General features: G+C 44.4%; 1 protein-coding gene and 1 long non-coding RNA gene across 4 annotated transcripts; one reads left to right on the forward strand and one right to left on the reverse strand.

The window, feature by feature from the left end:
- Positions 1–1,007: 1,007 nt before the first annotated feature.
- pdgfbb (platelet-derived growth factor beta polypeptide b) lies at positions 1,008–8,442 on the reverse strand. Of its 2 annotated transcripts, none has more exons than XM_061303161.1 (8): positions 7,597–8,442; positions 4,758–4,854; positions 4,302–4,352; positions 3,532–3,725; positions 3,268–3,456; positions 2,464–3,190; positions 2,160–2,312; positions 1,008–2,029 (listed from the first exon to the last, which is right to left on the reverse strand). In XM_061303161.1, the coding sequence occupies exons 1-7, from the start codon at positions 7,660–7,662 to the stop codon at positions 2,179–2,181; spliced, it is 1,458 nt and encodes a 485-aa protein (XP_061159145.1). In that variant the 5' UTR covers positions 7,663–8,442; the 3' UTR covers positions 1,008–2,029; positions 2,160–2,178. The 2 variants fall into 2 exon arrangements, with proteins under 2 accessions (XP_061159145.1, XP_061159144.1); XM_061303160.1 differs by having other exon boundaries at positions 1,008–2,096; positions 7,597–8,438.
- On the forward strand, positions 3,284–6,519 carry LOC133170336 (uncharacterized). Of its 2 annotated transcripts, XR_009718561.1 has the most exons (5): positions 3,284–3,417; positions 3,538–3,747; positions 4,002–4,120; positions 4,193–4,235; positions 5,086–6,518. It is a non-coding gene; the product is annotated as an uncharacterized LOC133170336 (long non-coding RNA). The 2 variants fall into 2 exon arrangements; XR_009718560.1 differs by having other exon boundaries at positions 3,538–4,120; positions 5,086–6,519.
- Positions 8,443–18,545: the final 10,103 nt, after the last annotated feature.

The following is an 18,545-nucleotide window of genomic DNA, read 5'->3' on the forward strand; positions in this document are numbered from 1 at the left end:
TTGTGGCTTTTCAAAACGTGTGCCCATGTTTAAATAGAACCCGAGTTTATTTTCATCGCATCCTGGCTGAGGGCTTTCATGTTCTTATAGTTTTTTTTTTCTCTTGGTATTTCTGGTGCAGGTAGAAAGGGGCGTTTGCACCGTTGTGGGAGTGGACACAGGCAACTTACTTACTGTGTTTTATCAATAAACACAAAATATTACCCCCAAAAAAATGGGAAAAAAATAGAATAATATTTTGTGTTATATTTCTAAATTTTGTATTTGATCACAAAACACTATTTCCAAAATATGACTCAAAATGGGGAAAAATTTAGATTTTTTCTTTTTTAATTCGGGTATTCGTTTTGTTGAAACCCAGCTAACCATGTCGTACTTTAAGGTCACTTAGCCCGCTTTGAAGCATCCCATCTTCTTCGAGACACGCCCACATCGTCACAGCGCTTGACCCCTGTGTGTGTCCGAAACGAATACGAACATGCTTCTCACGGTCAGCCAGGCTCCACGCCTTTCTCCTCCGCTCCCGTTAGAAGGTTGCGGGGGTGCGGAGCACTGGCGTCCCACCTCGGCGTTGAATTTAGAGATGCTCCGCTGTTTACAAGCGTTACGTGTGTGTGCGAGACGGACTGCACAAACGCACATTGAGGTTAAAGAGTCACATGTGGCTAGCAGGTCAACAAGTCGTGAAATGTGTCAACTAAAACATCATTTGCTCAGTTTGGTTTGGACAAAATAGGAGCAGATGATGGCTGTTTAATGATACGCTCATGCTTGTGGTTCCTGAGATGGCTGGCTGGCTGGCTGAGATGCAAGCCACAAGGAAAAGGCCACAGTTCGCCTACACATCCACCTCTCATGTCGAAATTTATTGCGCAATCCTATACGGTTTACTCACTTTTAATATAGCATTGACGACTGTAAGGACATTTCCGATTTGCGACTCTCAGGTGAAGTGGAAATCGGCACGCTGACTATCATTTGAAGGAATTCAAGGAAGAGACAAAACAACACGTAGACATTTTTGCTTTTACCATAAGAAAATATCATTAGTTTTGTTTCCTCATAAAATCATAATAAAAGAGACACAATCAGTAACAATTGTTAAGTTGACACGCCTTTCAATAATTTAAGTTTCTGATTAGGGATATTTAAACACAGAATAACAACAGTCATTTGTTCCTCCCATATATATATATATATATATATATATATATATATCAGGAATGTGAAGGAGGGACGTTTCTTTGAATTAAAAGGACATACCGTAATTTTCAGACTATAAGGCGCGTTTTTTTTCATAGTTTGGGTGGGGGGGGCGACTTATACTCAGGAGCGACACATATATATGTTTTTTTTCACTTTTTTGGGCATTTTATGGCTGGCGCGACTTATACTCCGGTGCGACTTATAGTCCGAAAATTACGGTAATTGAACACAGGCAACATACAAAGCAGCACACGCACACACACGCTTGACATGACAATACAAGGTTTGACCTTATGTAAAACTTTAAAAAGTGATCCAAATAAAAAACTGTGACTTGCACGACACTGTTACATACTGTTTTGTTTTCAATACTGGTGAAGAAGGTTAACCCTTAGTAGATAGATAAATAAATAAGAATGAAGGAAGCAGAAAAGCCCTTTGCACACCTTTCTTTTGATCTGTCATGCCGATCGATCACATCTGCTTATCTCCAGTGTTTGCAATGGGTTAGATGGAATTAAATATAATCGAGAAGTCTTTGCTGGTTTCCTTTGTCATGAAACGATGAAGTCAACTCCAAAAAAAACAGTCTTTCAGAAAGCGACTTTTTCATTAAACGCCAAGATTTAGAAGTGCAATTTCTTTCTTGTCTGGTCAAAACAAGAATCCGTGTGGAGAAGTTGCACCGGTTTCCACAGTTCAGGTCAAAGGCAGGAAATTTGCCGCGCATATTTGCCAAGTCTTTGGATGCCACTTCCAACTTTTGCTGGAAAGTCTCCACTTTTGGTGTAGTTATGGCTTCTTCAAACACTACGTAGAGTCTCTGAGGAGTAAGTTGAATACTTTTAGTAAAACCTGCATTATCCATACTCCAAGCTCATCTTGTGCTCCTGGAAATGTCAGAAGACACCATGAGTCATGTTCTCAAAGTCAGGAGGATTCTGTAGACTCACCGAGAATCCTTTTAAAGCTTTACATCAGCATTGCTCTCATAGCTGCCTTGCTTATCCTTTTTCGATTCTTCCTCATCCTTCTTCTCGGATGTCCTGGAGGTCTGGGCCCCGCTGGAGCTGAGGGTTTCTGTTTGCTGGCTGTGGTCGTTGTCTCTGCGGGACAAACAAAATGGTCACTTATAATGTATTTTAAAACAAAACCCATCAATTGGGTGGGTGCAATTTCACTATCAAACACTAGATGGCGCCACTACTGAAAAAAGTTAAGAACAAAAACTGCTGCCTTAGATAAAGTGTGTCGTACCTGGCGAGGTTGTGGTCGTGGTGGTTGTTTGCATGTAACGATGTCGACTACGTAGGAGGTGCTGCTCCTCCTCTCGTTTCTTTTGCTGCTGTTTTAGTATCTCCTTCTCATGGTCCAACTTCTTGTGCAGCAGGAGCAGCTCTTTCCTCTCCTCCTCTAACTTTGTCTCGGCAATCTGCATCATTTTCACCTCCTCTGGAGTCTTGTTGCCTCTCCGAGGGTCCGGGTTGGGTTCTTTGGTGGGTCTGAACCGACTTCCAAACCTGTCAATGGCTTCCTCAATTGGATGCCATTTGGCTGGAGGTTTTTGAGTGACAGACTTGGGAAAGGAAAATGTTTCTTCTGTACCCTCCTCCCTGCCCGTTGGTCCCTCAATAACAATTCCCCCGGGACTGATGAGCCCCTGACCATCTTGTAATGTTTTATTCATGCCGACATGATCCACTGAAGACAGAGTCTTGTTTCCTTCTCCATTCCTTTCTTTGCTCTCCACTTGGGTTTTAGTCTCAAGTAAGCCAGTGGAGTTCCGTGTCCAGTGTGAGCCAACGAGAACCTCCTCATCTGGTGGAGATGTTTCAGCTCCAGCCAGACTGTAGCCTTCAGCACGCTGCCTGAATGTGTCTCCTCTGGAGCTCCAGTGTTGCTCCAGAAGGTCCACCAGGAGGGAACCCTGATTCTGCTTCAGCTCATCCCACTGATGGAGCTCATCCTTGCTATGCACCTTCACCTTGATGGTCAAATGCAATTATATTGTGAGTACTCAATGGTGTCTTTTTTTGGTTGTTGTTTTTTTTTTTAACCTACCTGTCCACGTCCATAGCTGAGCGTCTGGTTGCGATGGTGCTCCTTGTGGCCATGATGCCGGCGAGAAGATTTCCTCTTCAGCGCCGGCTGTCGCGGAGCGGGCTGACATCGGCATTCCACGTGATCCATCACGGACACCACGGCTTTAGCGTACGTGGGTCTTTTATTGATGTATTCGATCTTCATGACCTACACAAATTGAGACCGTTGAAGCTTAATTGTCTTTTTGTGGGTTTTTTTTTGTGTGGTTGTGTGGTGGCTTGCCTGCAGGTATCTGGTGTGTGTGACAACAGGGACGCACTGAAGGCTTTTGGTATTACAGCAACCGGAGCAGCGCTGCACCTCCACACATGGCGGCCATAGCAGGAAGTTAGCATTGCTTCGGTCCAACATTGCCCTGGTGACCTCCACCACCTCCGTGCGAACTTTACACACGGCCTGCTGGGCTGGCTGAGCAACTGGAGGAGGAAAAGACAAATTGTGAGTATTATTTCATTCCAGTCAGTCATTGTTTATTTTATTTTTTTTTCAATCGGTTGCAGCAGACTAAGGCAACATGAGAAGATGGAAAAAGACATCATAGGAAAAATAAAACATTATATATGTGTTAATGCAAGATCATTTGTCTTTTGGTGCTGGATGGGAAGCTTTCACGGTACTCCAACTGGTGTCCACTGGAGACATCTGCTTTATTATCGATTCCCCAGAAAAAGGTTAATGGGTATGATTTTCAGCATGTCACCAAGCCCATACTTGTCACATAAATCAAGGCCCGGAGAGACAACCTAATGAAGATAAACATTCACCAAGAAAATCAAGAATCTTCCATGCCAGCACTCGGAGCAACCGTATTGTGAGTGCATTCATCATGACGTGCACTTACATACATAATTCGACATGTATTTTCTTGTCTTCTATTTGACAGGTTTGGATATGAGAAAGGTCTTTGGGTGTAATGTATTCCTTTGGTAAGCCAATCTTTCACACGTGACATGTTAAAAAAAAAAAAAAGGGAGGGGCGGGGGGGGGCTTACCCAGGCTCCTTGGTAGTCTGTGACCTCCATTTGAGTTTGGCTCCTCCTCATCTGAGACAAAGCAGTAAACACATAGAGGTTGTGATTAATGCAAACTCCCCCCTCGATAATTGACCACAAACGCGTCCTAAAAATACAAGCTAGTCTGGCTAATTGGCACACTAATAGAATAATCACTTGATGTGTTTCTGATAGCATGCTTGATGTTCACCAGGCACCAGAAGAGAAGAAAATAAATAAAAGAGTTGCAGGATTTGCCCATTTGAAATATAATATATGTTTACTACTACCAGGGGGGTTGCATTCATCCGGATTGTTTGTTTTTCCCGGTTAAATAAAAATAATTTAACGGCCAACATTTTTCCCACGACATTTTCATTAGCAGTAGGTCCAAATTAGGGCGCTTATAAATCCTAAAAATAAATACTCGGTCAATTCAAACAAGCAGGTCTTTACCTACGGAATCAGTCAGCAGAAGCAGCTGGAGGTCGTCGATGGAGGAGATGGGACTATTTCTAACCAGCTCCACCAGGGCCGCAGGAAGTGGATCCCCCTGAACGACATCAAATAAAATGGGATTCATCCTTGTTTAGTCAGTATTTAACTAAATGTGAGCAAAACGCCACATTGTAATCAGGATCTGAGTGTAGGTTTAACCCCTCGAGTCATTATTGGGCGAGGGGGGGTAAGGAGGGGGGGTATTAACTAAAGCAGACACACAATGGTCACTAAGAGCTGCCTGAATGACTATTGGCGTTGTGTCTTCTCATCTGCTAACATTTAGGGGTCAAAGGAGCCAGGAAGGAGCCAGGAAGTGGGGGAAGGAGTGATACAGAGAGGAGAAGAGAAGCATGTCAAAAAGGAGATGAAGAAAAGAATGGACAAGGATCAGACGTGGGGTCGGGACACTTGCTCGCTGGCGTCGGTTCAAATATGAGCTTCATGTTACTCAAAAGTGCATTAGACGTCAGGAATGAAGTCACTCATTTATGGAAAATAGAACATCCAGAATCTGGAGAATTTAATGAAGCTCTTTAGGAAGCCAAAGGCAGCCATCCATGCATGAGCGGTTATTTGACTTCACGACGCCGTTTCCTGCATTGTTGCTTGGCCCCTTTTCAGTCTCAAAGAGTCCAAGCGGGGAAATGGCTGCTCGCATCTCTGTTGTCGTCGAGCTGCAGATGCCCCAGAGGAGTCATCGTTATTTCCTTTCCTCGCCAACCTGCTTGCTTGGATAATTGTGTTTGATGTTAATTATAGGACCTGGGCCTTTTTTTCACAGCCCTTGCCTGCCTTCTGTCAAGGTTTAGAAATGTACTATCTCGAAACAAAGCTAGAAAAATGGTGCTACTGATTCTACATGAAATGAGGCAAATTAAATTCTGACCTATGTGACTTGAAATTTTAATTTGAGGCTAAATGGCTTTTTGTTATAGAATATAAAATATGTAATAATAATTCCTTCTGTTTCTATAGACTCTTTTTCAGCATTTATGCGATCATTTCCCAGCTTGTGACATATTTGAAATTGATCCGAGCCCTGATCTGGTCGCTTCCAGTGGATGTATTGAGGAATGCCAGGTACGTCTGCAGGGGAGGAGCAGGAACATCTAATCGTATATAATTAGGGAGGGAGCGAGGAAGCTTGTGTGGCGTGGCATTTTTCACAAATGGTCACGGGAATTATAACTGAATGTGTGACAGTCGAGATTTGAACCCAGAACCTCCAAAACATTCTAACCACATCATACCTACATTCAAATATGTTTTTGTTTTTGATTACTCTCCCACTTCTTGTTGTCAGTCCAAACTAACTTCGATGCACTGGCGGCGCTAGGATTTTTTTCTTTAGGGGGGGGGGATTGGGGTGGCCAAGGATATTTCAGGGGTTCTATAAAACATGAATAATTTTTTTTTAATATTTGACTGCCTTTAATAGCCAATATGATGTAGAAATGTATTGCCTCAAGTTTTTTTAATTGGATCCCATGCAGGTGTTTTGAACATTTTGCCGACTGACTGAATGAGTTTGTTTCCCCCCCCTTGGTGGTCGCTCATTGAAATAAACTCACAAGCACACAGCACTGTGTGTTGCTCCAAGCCATTTGTATGATAATTGGAATGTTTGAAGTCTGCGTATATATGCCTTAGTCCAACTCTGGGAATTCCCACTTGCATACATCAAAGTCATTTTTAACTTTTACCTATGAGCCTGCCTGTCAAAATGGCCTTTTTCTTCAAATGTTCTGCCTCCAGAAGCCATCAAAAAGGAGCAATTGATGTCAAGTCATCCATCATATATATTGTATGATGTGTTTCACCTTCACGTCAGTTGAAGGAAATGAGCAATTGAGCCATTTGTTTCAATTCATCTTTATAGCACAGAAGCCTTTTCTAATCTTTTATTCCTCTTAAATGACATCAGCCCGACTGACTTGCTAATGCTAATTCACTGATAGGATTACTTTTCATTCCTTTACTGCCAGTTGGATTCCCAGCCAACCGCCATGGCGGGTCCCATGCCCGGAAAGACATCCGGCGTAGAAACCGTGCCAACCAAATCAAGTGAGTGAACCCTGATGGGACAAGCCGAAAGTCGCATCAACAAGTTTTCCACTCAAATATGTCTTGCCTTCCTGTGCACGTGACACAAATGCATCCCGTCTTTTTTTTTTTTTTTTACAGGTCTTAGCATGATTCAACATCCTTAATGTTTTGTGTGAGAGCCATTTGCAAAATAGCCCAACTTGGATATGACTGTTTGTCTAGCAAAGTGGAATCGTAGCATATTTGAATACTCCTTTCTTGGCTGCAATCCAAACATATGTTCTCTTTATAATGAAGTTACAATGTGTGTAATACAGCTGGGTGATTTATGACACATCTGGAGCTGCAGCATCTAAACGCACCATGTGGTGCATTCAAGGCACCTTAAGAGCTTATGGCTTGGATGAGGAAAGTGCCCTGGGCAGTCATTCTTATGACACCTAATGGCAGGAATAATAGTTAGTCTGACACCACCCCTTTTTTTTCTTCAGACTTTTATTGTCAAGCATGCAGGTGCTCTGGAAAAAAAATGTAAAAATGATATAGTGTTGAAAGAACACTAAAATAGTGTCAATGGACTAATAACCTTTATAGCTTTACTAAACGCCGCTGTAGAATGGTATTCTATGCAAATGGACCTCATATTAGAAGTAGAAGTTGAGCAATTGTTTTTCTGCAGCTTTTATCCACCCGCCGTCGTAGTGCACCAAATGAAGTGAGCGGCGTAAAAGTTGATCCAACTACTCACCTCGGCTGCGCCAAATCGCACGCACGTCGCCAGTAACGCGAGCAGCAGCTGCACGGTGGAGCTCATCTTGCTGGCCAGCCTGGAGCCTCTGCGACGGGCAGAGCATTTATGGAGGCTCCGGAGGCCCGCAGTCCTCGGCCGGCAGGGTGCGCGCGGCGGGTGCACTTGCTCTCCCGGCGGGGGACACTGGTTCTCGCTCTCTCTCTCCCACTGCGGTGTTCCGAGCGCGCACCGAGCTTTCTTCGCGCGGTGATGTCAGCTATCCAAAGACTGAAGATGGGACGCTAGAATGCTCCCCCTTTTTCTTTGCAATTTTTTTCACTTAATCCGGATTGACGATCACCTTGCTCTGTGCACCAGATTGATGCGCGCCGGCGTCAGTCCGAAAAGTTCCAAACGACACAACAATCCACCGTGATTAAAACATTCAAAAGTAGCTCGAAATTTGAATAGACATTAAAAGTCTCCTCCCAAAAATATATATTTCACCGTAATCCAGCAAAAGGTCCGGTGCTGGCAGGTTGCGGTCCTTTTGGGTCTTGGTTCTGCTTCCCGAGAAGTTTGTAAATGCGCAGAGGCCTGAGGCTGCAGGAGAGGTGGCGGTGTGAGGGGTACAGCATACTTCCAAGACTCTGCTGTTGGTCGCCCGCCCCCTGCCTCAGGAATGGCTGGCTGCTCATCATCTGCAGAAGCGCACAAAGAAATAGCTTTCTGTCTGCAATATGAAATCGAACAATGATCACAATTAGCACATCACGTTCGATTTTCTGCTATGTGAACTTCAATTTCATGATCATATTTTGCCTAGAGGTGGGGCTGCAGGAGCAGCCCCTCCCCTCTCAGGTGCCAGACCATGTAATTGACTTCTGGATATTTTCCAGGAATTTTGTTTCCACATTTATACCCATCCTCCAAAGCCCCCCAAAAAAGCAAAGCGTGAGGGAACTGTACCAAAACAGTCTGGTCAGAAAGTGTCATGGGTCATTAACAAGGACTTTTTCACTTTTTTTTTGTGAACTTCAGTGACATTCAAATTTCTCCCTAAAATGCAAAATGACAAAATGTCATAACTGAAGCAGCAATGTTGATCTCAATAATGACTGCCCTCCCCCTCCCTCCCTCCTCTGTATGTCATATAAAATAGAAAGCACCTGCTGTGCACATACCACGAAAAGAAACACTATACAGGTTTATTTATGCATATTAATTTTGAAAATAGATCACTCTTCTTAATTTAATATGAAATGCATATTAAATAAGCTGCCACCAAGCGAGAGGAAATACGACCTCAGAAACTAAAAAGAGACTTCCTATTTAAACGTCATTGGGAGGCTCAGTCATGTTCATAGCTTGAGGAAAATGATTGAACTTGGCTATAAAATTCCATTTCAAAGGTTCTAATTGGAGTTGGGGAATTCCTGTGTGCCTCAAGAGTGCACTGTTCTTAACTTTCTCCCCCGAGACACATGGCCTGTCAAATTTGATCTTAACATATAACTTTAGAAGAGATGACGGGATTTTTTTTTACTTCCTTCAAAATTGCCCTTGATGACTAAACATTTGATATCTATCAATTTATAAACTCTTCAGTGTTCTGCAAAAGCGCAGCTAATATGCATGCTAAGCTCTTTGGAGGTTGCCATTGTTAACTTGCTGCTGTGGCTTTTTTTTTTTTTGGACACTGATTAGCATCTCAATGCTTGGCAAGATTTGAGAGAATCCGCCCATCCATTTTCTACCGCTTATCCTGTTGAGGGTCATGGGTGAACTGCAGCCTATCTCAGTCAATTAACCTGACACGCATGTGGAAAAGCCCGGAGAAAGTGCTTTATGTCAAATCTTTTAGTCTGTTACGTAATAGAACTTTAAAAAAAAAAGAATTCTATTGCTGGATACTGACTCTTCTGATTAGCTCAGAACAAGCAGCCAAGCTATCAGGAACATAAGGGTATCTGTAAATATCACAAGAGTTATTCTAAGAGTCACGACCTTTTAATGCACGCTAATGTTTAGGGAACATTTTGGAAACAATGATGCTAACAAATGAAAATCAGCCCCCGCCAGCCAAGGCCCCAAAATAAAAGATTATAAGTCAGTCTCATGGAGGCAAAGTAGAAGTTTGCCTTCAGAGACTTTTGGTGAACAGCACAGCGTCAAATACTCGGATGCCATTGTTTGTCTAACGGGGCCAATGGAGGAAACGCTATGAGCTATAGTGCTAAATTTACACCGAGCCATACAGGAGCTCTCCAAGGCCACCAGCAAAGTGATACCAACAACATACAAACCACAATTTAGTTTTTACAGAATGTACCAGTAACTCAAAGCCCTACTTTGAAACCCTAACCCTAGATTTCAACCAGGGGTGTCGAAATCCTTTTTTTGGCGGGCCGCATTTTAGTCATAGCTTCTTTCGGAGGGCCGTCGTGACTGTCTACCCAAATCAATGTATGAGCACCTCGTATTATATCCAAAGCTACAAAACAAACTGACAAATAACTCATTTTCAAACCAGAGGAGTAAAAACTGGTCAAATATTTAAAAAAAAAGATATTAAAAGTGAAGAAAATTGGCAATTCTAGTAAGGACACACAAATTTGATGCACAATTTGTCTTTGCGGGCCACATAAAATGATGTGGCGGGCCGTATCTGACCCCCGGGCCTTGACTTTGACACCCGTGTCCTTTTTCTTTTCAGGGCTGTGAGGCAACCTTACAAAATACCAAAGGTGGGAGTAAGGCACATATGTGCAAGTCATAAGGAAGTCTCAAGTCTTGACCTTCAACTTTCAAGCGAGTCCAAAAAAACAAAGGAAGGCAATTTGAGTCGCCAGTCAAATTTCAAGTCATCACTGTGCTTCCTCTGCTCTTAACGTTGTACATCAAGTCCAATTGAGTTCATTTCAACCAGCTGCACTGGGAAATGTTTGTACATTTTTCTACTTCCCAAAAAAGTAGCGGTACTTGGTTAGGAGCCCTGCGGGCGGGATACACAATTTGACTTCCATTTTTTTTGTATTTCTAACAGTGTAGTTTGTTCATGCACTGTTCCATGTACACTATGGAGTGTACATGCGTGTGTTCGGACAAAGGATGAATGGAAGTGCACCGAAGATCAACCCCCCTCCCCTTCCCTTGCATATTGGCTAACACACACACTGTCCCAAGCTGACAATCATTTTACCCATGGACAGAGGGAGCCTCTATGCTTAGCAAGGGAGTGACAAATGACAGCACTGGCTCAAATATTTAAGAGCTTTTCAGAAGATCCGGAGAAGGTCACAGCACCGTGAACCAATCTTCAATTGAACAATGATGCCATTTGATTTCGGGCCTTTTTCCGTCGATGGCAGAGGGTTCGGTGGGTAATTTGACATAGTGGATTTTCAGATGTTAGAGAAGAAAAACAGAAATCTACTGTAGTTCTACTGTACAAAGGCTTTCCAGTGTGTGTGTGTGTGTGTGGGTTGGTAGGTATTTTTTTATTTTTTTTTTTTCCATCAAAAAATCCAGTGAAGTAAAAATGAGCGGGCCATGTGACAGAGAAGGATTTATCAACGTCGACTCACGGATGAATCCAAAAAAGAGCGTGAGAGACTGACAGTGAGGAATCGCTGGAATGCTTTCTCAAGAGCGACATTCACAAAAGGAACGAAAGGCGGAGAGAATGCAACGTTGAGGTGTTCAAAGAGATGTCAATAGAAGAATTACAATGGGAAAGGCTCATGTAAAAAAGGAATGTTGAGTGGAAAAATCAGTAGCACGGATTGAAGGCCTTCAAGACCTTCTCAGGCCACATTCACCGACATACTTGTATTTTTTTTATCTTGGCTTTCACGAGGCCTTTTGACTCCGAAGCACAAATGAAAAATGCTCTTATGTTGCCGCTTTCAAAGTCAATAGCTCTTAATTCTCATCAAATGGTGCTAATAAATGATAGCGCTGAACGGGGGAGGAATTTACAAAGTCATTCAAGTGTGCACATGTCTCGACGTTTGTTCTCACTTGTGTGCCCCGACTTGTTAAGAAAGGTCAAATAAGGAGAAATGTTTTCACTGCCGTCAGCTGCTTGATTCAAATATCTACTGTAAATCTATTTCTGCCATTGTTGCGGCTAAGACCGGGCTTTGGGAACATCATGGCTGGGAAATAAAAGCCAGAAGAGCACAAAGCTTAGAGAGTCAAACAGAGGTGCAGGTGTATTTATAAACATTCAACATGTTTCGGTCTCCTCCCCGATATTCCTGTTTACAAGCTTGCTTCCTGATGCCCCATCATCTGGAATTCCTCTCAAAATTCAGGATGCACGTACATTTCGTGACTCATTCCGTCCATGCAATGGAAAATGTGGATGGATGGAGGGAGGGAGAGAGAGAGAGATTTAATGATTTGAGAAATTGCAAGAGGATACTGGAGTTGTTGGATCAAGCTGGACACGCCGGCAGGCATGAAAATGTGCTTGTCTGATCTCAGTTTAGTATGAGAAGAGCGAGCGAGCTGCTGTAAATTGTCGGAAAGGTGGTTGCACACCAATGACACAGAAACAAACTAAGTCAACTAAATTTAGCATTTGGCTTTGATTGCTTCATGGAGCCAGTGTGGCTAAGCTGGTTATTTTGGATCATCAAATACATTGGATGTTGAAGTCTTCTTTTCTATAGCTGCTCTATTTATTCCTGCACTTTATTTGGATTTGCTGCTGGGGGAATCAACGGGATACCATACGTCAGAGGCCATGGACCAGTACCGTTCCGTGGGTCACTTGGTACCGGGCCGCCAAGCCGCTCAGGAAAAAAAAAACGTTTTCTTTTTATCGACGATCAATTAATTCGTAACCGATCTGTGGTGCAAAAAAGGTTGGGCACCACTGATCTCGTACTATTTGCTTGTGAGCTTCTCCATAAAACCATGTATATTCCATCCAACAAAAGCGAGGCTTCTATAGTGTAGTGGTTAGTGCTCTGGACTTTCAACCCAGTGACCTGGGTTCAAATCCTGGTGAGACCTAAAATATTTTATCTTGGAAAAATTTGCAACACAGTTGTTCGTGTGCTGCCCCATATAACCATTGTAACTATTTGATTGTGAGCTGATCCATAAAACCATAGATATTCCATAAGCTGAGGGCCAGGGACAAAGCCTTTAGAGCAGGGGATGAGGCTGGCTTGAGGACTGCGAGGGCCGACCTGTCCCGGGGCATCAAAGAAGCAAAGAGGGCGTTCTCGTGCAAAATTACCGCCCACTTCAAGGACAGCAGGGACGCACGGAGCCTTTGGCAAGGCATTCAGACCATCACGGATTACAAGCCCGCGCCGCAGAGCTGTGAAGGCGACGTCCGTCTGCTAAATGACCTCAACCGCTTCTTTGCTCGCTTCGACGCTCAGAACAGCACTTGCCCGCTAAAGGCCACTCCCCCTTCACACGAGCTGCCCCTGTGCCTCTCCGCCGACAGCGTGAGGAGGGCGCTTGCCGCTATCAACATCCGTAAGGCGGCGGGCCCTGACAACATCCCGGGTCGGGCGCTGAAGGACTGCGCTGGTGAGCTGACGGATGTCTTCACGGACATCTTTAACACTTCCCTGCAGCAGGCCATCGTCCCGTCGTGTTTCAAAGCTGCCACCATTGTACCTGTGCCGAAGAAGCCCGCTCCGTCCTGCTTCAATGACTACCGCCCCGTAGCACTCACGCCCATCATCATGAAGTGCTTTGAGCGGCTTGTCATGGAGCACATCCGATCCGTTCTCCCCCCCACCATTGACCCCTTCCAGTTTGCGTACCGAGCCAAACGGTCTTCTGAGGATGCCATCTGCTCTGCCCTCCACTCGGCCCTCACCCACCTGGAGAGGAGGGACTCGTATGTGAGATTGCTGTTTGTGGACTTCAGTTCTGCCTTCAACACCATTGTGCCACAACGCCTCATCAGCAAACTTGACGCGCTGGGCCTCAGTACCTGCCTCTGCAACTGGCTACTGGACTTCCTCTGTCAGAGGCCACAGGTAGTACGTGTTGGCGACAAAATCTCCGCCAGCATCACGCTGAGCACGGGGGCCCCCCAAGGCTGCGTGCTCAGTCCGCTGCTCTTCACCCTCCTGACGCATGACTGCACTGCAACCTACAGCGACAACCGTCTCGTGAAGTTTGCTGACGACACGACTCTGGTGGGTCTCATCACCAAGGGAGACGAGACTCAATACAGGCTGGAGGTTGACCTTCTGACCACGTGGTGCAGGGACAACAACCTCCTGCTGAACGTCGACAAGACCAAGGAGATTGTTGTGGACTTCCGGAGGGGTCACACCCGACACCTGCCGCTGACCATCGACGGTGCTGTGGTGGAGAGAGTGAGCAGCGCCAAGTTCCTGGGGGTGCACATCAGTGAGGATCTCTCCTGGTCCACCAACACCGCATCACTGGCAAAGAAAGCCCAGCGCCGCCTGTACTTCCTGCGGAAACTCAGGCGAGCGAGCGCTCCTCCGGCCGTCATGACTGCATTTTACCGCGGCACCATTGAGAGCGTCCTCTCCAGCTGTATTGCTGTTTGGGGTGGCGGCTGCACTGACTACAACTTGAAGGCCCTGCAGCGCATAGTGAACACGGCTGGTAAGATTGCTGGTGCTTCGCTCCCCTCCTTGAAGGACATTTACACCTCCCATCTCACCCGCAAGGCGACCACGATTGTGAGTGATGTGAGTCACCCCGCTCACTCTTTGTTCGAGCTTCTGCCCTCTGGGAAGAGGTACAGAAGCCTGCGCTCCCGCACTACCAGACTCTCAAACAGCTTCATACTCCAGGCTGTTAGGATCCTGAACTCGCTCCCTCGTTCTGCGTAGCGTCTTGTACTTTTACTGTCTGTACTGTCTGTATGCACACTGGCTCTTATTTGTTGTGTTATCTGTTTATTTATTATTTATTATTACTCTTATTATTTATTGTTTGTGCCTTTTTTGTTTATGATGTTTTTTACTTTTGCGCTATGCTTGCTGGCTCCGTTTTGCTCCTCTTATTTATTGTGTTATCTGTTTATTTATTATTTATTCATCACTCTTACTATTGATTGTTTGAATTTCTGCCTTCTTGTTTTTATATTGTGTCGCGTACTTGTATGTCTATCGTGCTATGTGTCTCGTCACCGTGGGATAGAGAAAAACGTAATTTCGGTCTCTTTGTGTGTTGTGACAAGTGGAGAGATTGACAATAAAGCTGACTTTGACTTTGACTTTGAACTTGCGTGCGAGGGTTCCAGAGTGTAATGGTTAGTGCTTTGGACTTTCACCCCAGCGACCTGGGTTCAAATCCCATTACCATAGACATTTTGCAACACAGTTGCTTGTGTGCTGCCCCATATAATCATACACCTCCCTAAAGCTTAGGGCTGGAGTTATGGTTAGGGTAAAAGCTAGGGTTAGGGTTACAATTAGAGTTGCAGCTAGGGTTAGAATTAGAGCGAGGGTTAGGACTAGGGTTAGAGCTAGGTTTAGGGTTAGGGTTGAGCTAGGGTTAGGGTTAAGCTAGGGTTACGGTTAGAGCTAGGGTTATGGTTATGGTTAGAGCTAGGGTTAGGGTTAGAGTTAGAGCTAGGGTTAGAGCTAGGGTTGAGGGTTAGGGTTAGTGTTAGAGCTAGGTTTAGGGTTAGAGCTAGGTTTAGGGTTAGAGCTAGGGTTAGGGTTGAGCTAGGGTTAGGGTTAAGCTAGGGTTAGGGTTAGAGCTACGGTTAGGGTTATGGTTAGAGCTAGGGTTAGGGTTAGCGTTAGAGCTAGGGTTGAGCTAGGGTTAGGGTTCGAACTAGGGTTAGGGTTAGAGCTAGGGTTAGGGTTGAGCTAGGGTTAGGGTTGAGCTAGGGTTAGGGTTAGGGTTGAGCTAGGGGTAGGACTAGGGTTGGAGCTAGGGTTAGGGTTAGAGCTAAGGTTAGAGCTAGGGTTGAGGGTTAGGGTTAGGGTTAGAGCTAAGTTTAGGGTTAGAGCTAGGGTTAGGGTTGAGCTAGGGTTAGGGTTAAGCTAGGGTTAGGGTTAGGGTTAGAGCTAGGGTTAGGGTTATGGTTATGGTTAGAGCTAGGGTTAGCGTTAGAGCTAGGGTTAGAGCTAGGGTTGAGCTAGGGTTAGGGTTCGAACTAGGGTTAGGGTTAGAGCTACGGTTAGGGTTGAGCTAGGGTTAGGGTTGAGCTAGGGTTAGGGTTAGGGTTAAGCTAGGGTTAGGGTTAGAGCCAGGGTTAGGGTTAAGCTAGGGTTAGAGCTAGGGTTATGGTTATGGTTAGAGCTAGGGTTAGGGTTAGAGTTAGAGCTAGGGTTAGCGTTAGAGCTAGGGTTGAGCTAGGGTTAGGGTTGAGCTAGGGTTAGGGTTCGAACTAGGGTTAGAGCTAGGGTTAGGGTTGAGCTAGGGTTAGGGTTAGGGTAAGGGTTAGGGTTAGATCGCAAGATCTGGAATATCTATGGTTTCATGGATCTGCTCACAAGCAAATAGTTACAATGGTTATACGGGGCAGCACACGAGCAACTGTGTTGCAAATTTTTCTAAGATAAATATTTTAGGTGTCACTGGGATTTGAACCCAAGTCACTGGGGTGAAAGTCAAGAGAGGTAACCACTACACTATGGAACCCTCACTCACTTACACCGGAATATCTATGGTTCTATGGAGCAGCTCACAAGCAAATGGATCTGGTCCCCAACCTTTTTTACACCATGGACCGGTTACGTGTCAGAAATACTCTTGTGGACCGGCCTTTATATGAATAAATATGACATTTATATAAATAAATAATACATTTATAATAAATACATAAATATGGTGAAATAAAATAATACGACTATTCCTTTCTTTTAGTCGGGGTTTTTCCTTGCCCTCTTGGGAGCTTAAGATCAGGGCTGATTTTTGATATGATGTATTTTATGTGCTCTCTCTGCGTCCATTGCAGCCTGGTGATCCTGACAGCAGAACATGTATCACCTTTTCTCATTTTGTGTCCCAAATGAGATTTAAGATGATGAGCATAAAATGCTACTTCAGAAGTAATTAATGGGATTGCCTTGAGCTTTTTCTTTGGCGCTGGGCTGTGCAGCTGTGAGCTTAAAGTTGAAACGCCTCCTCGTGTCATAAATTACAAGATGTCAAAGTCCTCCTTGCAGAATTCTTGGAAGGCTTTTTTAGGCAGAGGCAACGTACACACCTGCATTTCCCTGTGCTGTGCACAAACACGCTTGTGTATAAATACACACCTTTAACCTGGAAATGCAAAGTCACAAATAAACTTTCAACATCTCAAGTTTCAGTCCACTTATTCCAAGTTGAGGAGCACGTCATCAAAGTGATCAGACTTGTCCAAACAGTTCTGCTGTGACACAGAAACAAAGTGTATCCCAAAATACCTTAAATAGTTTGATCTGCTTATTAAACACAAGGGCGAGAAGCATTATACAAAGCAGAGAAAAGAAAAAAAAAGCCTGACTATACATTGTCATAAAAAAAAAGTCTCACTATACTTTGTCATTTTTTTAACAAAGAAAAAAACAACTTACATGGTCTTTTTTGGATTAAAATGTCATTAAAAGTCATTTTTTTGTGGGTAAATTCGCTTGAACTATTTACACAATTAAATGATCTAATGATTTAGTCGTGGGAGGAGAAGAAACAAGAGCAGAAGGTAAGAGAAAGGTGTTGCTTGTGAAAGAGATGACGAGGGTGGAAACGGGGAAATCCCACTTTTACCTCCCAGAGGGCACAATTGGGGTGAGTGAGAATTCGCAGGCAATAAAGATGCCACTTCTGATGAAGGTCGCCGAGTGCGAGCCTGCTTGGCGTCTACTGCGGCACCGATTTCCCCCTCCTACAGCGCATACAATGAAAATTGTGTCCCAAAACAATGCCATGCGCTCAGACAGAGTGGGAAGGCCGCATGGCAGCTGAGTGTCAAGGATATGACGTCTGGAGCCACAGCCACTTTCCTTGGGAGGGGTCGCCGTCAAATAGTTGACAGGGTTGTCTTGCAAAAATGTTTTGGGGTGTTACTTCTCGCCAACAATAGCATCATTGTTGCTCGAAACCAAATCAATTGTGACGAATAATAGCATTTTATTTATATCAGAGAATGAGGCCTTTTATCTTTTGATGTGGACATTACACATAAGCAAAGATGGCAAAAAAAAAGCCCCACTATCATCTGTCTACATGTGTTGCGCCACCGTTAGCATTCAGATATCCATTGCCTAAAGGGCTGATGTCAAAACCCATAAAAGGTCCATCAATAAATGATCATATTCGTAGCAATGAATATCCATTAGTGATGCAGCAGATGTGATTCAAATCCACTCAAATCACTCGCGATGATGCTCGCACTGACGTATAGACCGGAACTTTCTCTTCCTCGGCCTTTTTCCTGGACTCTGGCGAAGGCTCGAAGAGCAGCTGCTCTCCCTTACTTCTCTCCCTCCCTCCCCATCCTGCCTGCTTCTTCTTCCTCTTCCCTCCTCTGGGTTTGTTTGTTCTCGCTCAGCTCCCAGGTGTTTTCCTGCACGGCAAGCTTCTCTTCCGCTCTGACTCAGGTACAGAAATCCGAGGCTTCCTGTCACCACGCATACTACAATCTACATAACACATTATGCATATTTCACAAATACACACACACATTCTCCCTCATCCAACAATAACACAACAAAGCTTTCTTCCTGTGCATGGAGGAACAATAGTAGGATAGCTTTGATGACCAAAGGTAGTTTGTTATGGCCATTCCCTTATCCGTTCCTACATCAGCAGCGGATCCAAGTTGTCGTACGGAAAGCAACGTTTATCCTCCGATGTCAGCATCAAGTACCTGACAAAGTAAAGCATCCTCCAAAATGTGTGTAAATACAGCTTGCACACTCAGCATTACAACACACACACAGTTGTTCTCTGCCCTTCTCATTTCCCTGTGTCGTCTCACTCTCTCCACGAGCATCAATACGGCCATTGATTCA

This window comes from Syngnathus typhle, linkage group LG17 (genome assembly GCF_033458585.1).
Source record: "Syngnathus typhle isolate RoL2023-S1 ecotype Sweden linkage group LG17, RoL_Styp_1.0, whole genome shotgun sequence".
Lineage (NCBI taxonomy): Eukaryota > Metazoa > Chordata > Actinopteri > Syngnathiformes > Syngnathidae > Syngnathus > Syngnathus typhle.

Coding starts and splice junctions, on each gene's coding strand:
- pdgfbb (XM_061303161.1), bottom strand. CDS start 7,662: ATGAGCTCCACCGTGCAGCTGCTGCTCGCGTTACTGGCGACGTGCGTG. Junction 3,726..4,301: donor CAGACTACCAAGGAGCCTGG/GTAAGCCCCCCC, acceptor TTCCTCCTCCAG/TTGCTCAGCCAGCCCAGCAG. Junction 3,457..3,531: donor CACACACCAGATACCTGCAG/GCAAGCCACCAC, acceptor CAATTTGTGTAG/GTCATGAAGATCGAATACAT.